The 470-nt window shown below is 40.6% G+C and overlaps 1 protein-coding gene across 3 annotated transcripts in view; it reads right to left on the reverse strand.

Annotated features, from left to right (window-relative positions):
- LOC119587918 (E3 ubiquitin-protein ligase XB3-like) overlaps positions 1-470 on the reverse strand; it is a 46,347-nt gene that overhangs the window by 28,326 nt on the left and 17,551 nt on the right. For all 3 annotated transcript variants that reach the window (XM_037936628.1, XM_037936629.1, XM_037936626.1), the window contains exon 6: positions 162-263. In XM_037936628.1, the coding sequence (XP_037792556.1) occupies positions 162-263 (102 nt within the window). The remainder of the gene's footprint in view (positions 1-161; positions 264-470) is intronic.

Here is a 470-nt window from a genome sequence, read left to right on the forward strand (position 1 = left end):
AAGAGGACGTGGAAAGCAATAAAATGCTATCATTATGACCAGTGGGTTCAACTAATCAACAAAAACAAAAACAAAAAATAAGAAATCAATCAACCTTATCATCGCCAAATGTATCCAACAACCAAAAAAACAGACAGACACGTAGAGTGACATTTTCCTACCGCTGTTGTCGGGAAGGTTCAAGGGCGCCCCGTGGATCAGGAGTTGCTCCATCGTTGTAGCGCCCTCTACGGTGTCCGCCGCCCAGTGCAGTGCCGTCGATCCTGAAGTGATGCCAAGGAAAGTGAGAGAAAGTGAGGTGATAAGGATGTCATATGTTTATCTGCATGTGTTTGTGTTTTTGTTGCTATTTTGCATCTGTGTTTGTTTGAATGTTTAATTTAGTGTGTGTGTGTTTTCTTTTTTTATATATTTGATCTGCGTGTGTTTGTGTTTACTATTTACCTATTTTCGTTTCGAGTGACTGATCG

Source organism: Penaeus monodon, chromosome 23 (genome assembly GCF_015228065.2).
Source record: "Penaeus monodon isolate SGIC_2016 chromosome 23, NSTDA_Pmon_1, whole genome shotgun sequence".
NCBI lineage: Eukaryota > Metazoa > Arthropoda > Malacostraca > Decapoda > Penaeidae > Penaeus > Penaeus monodon.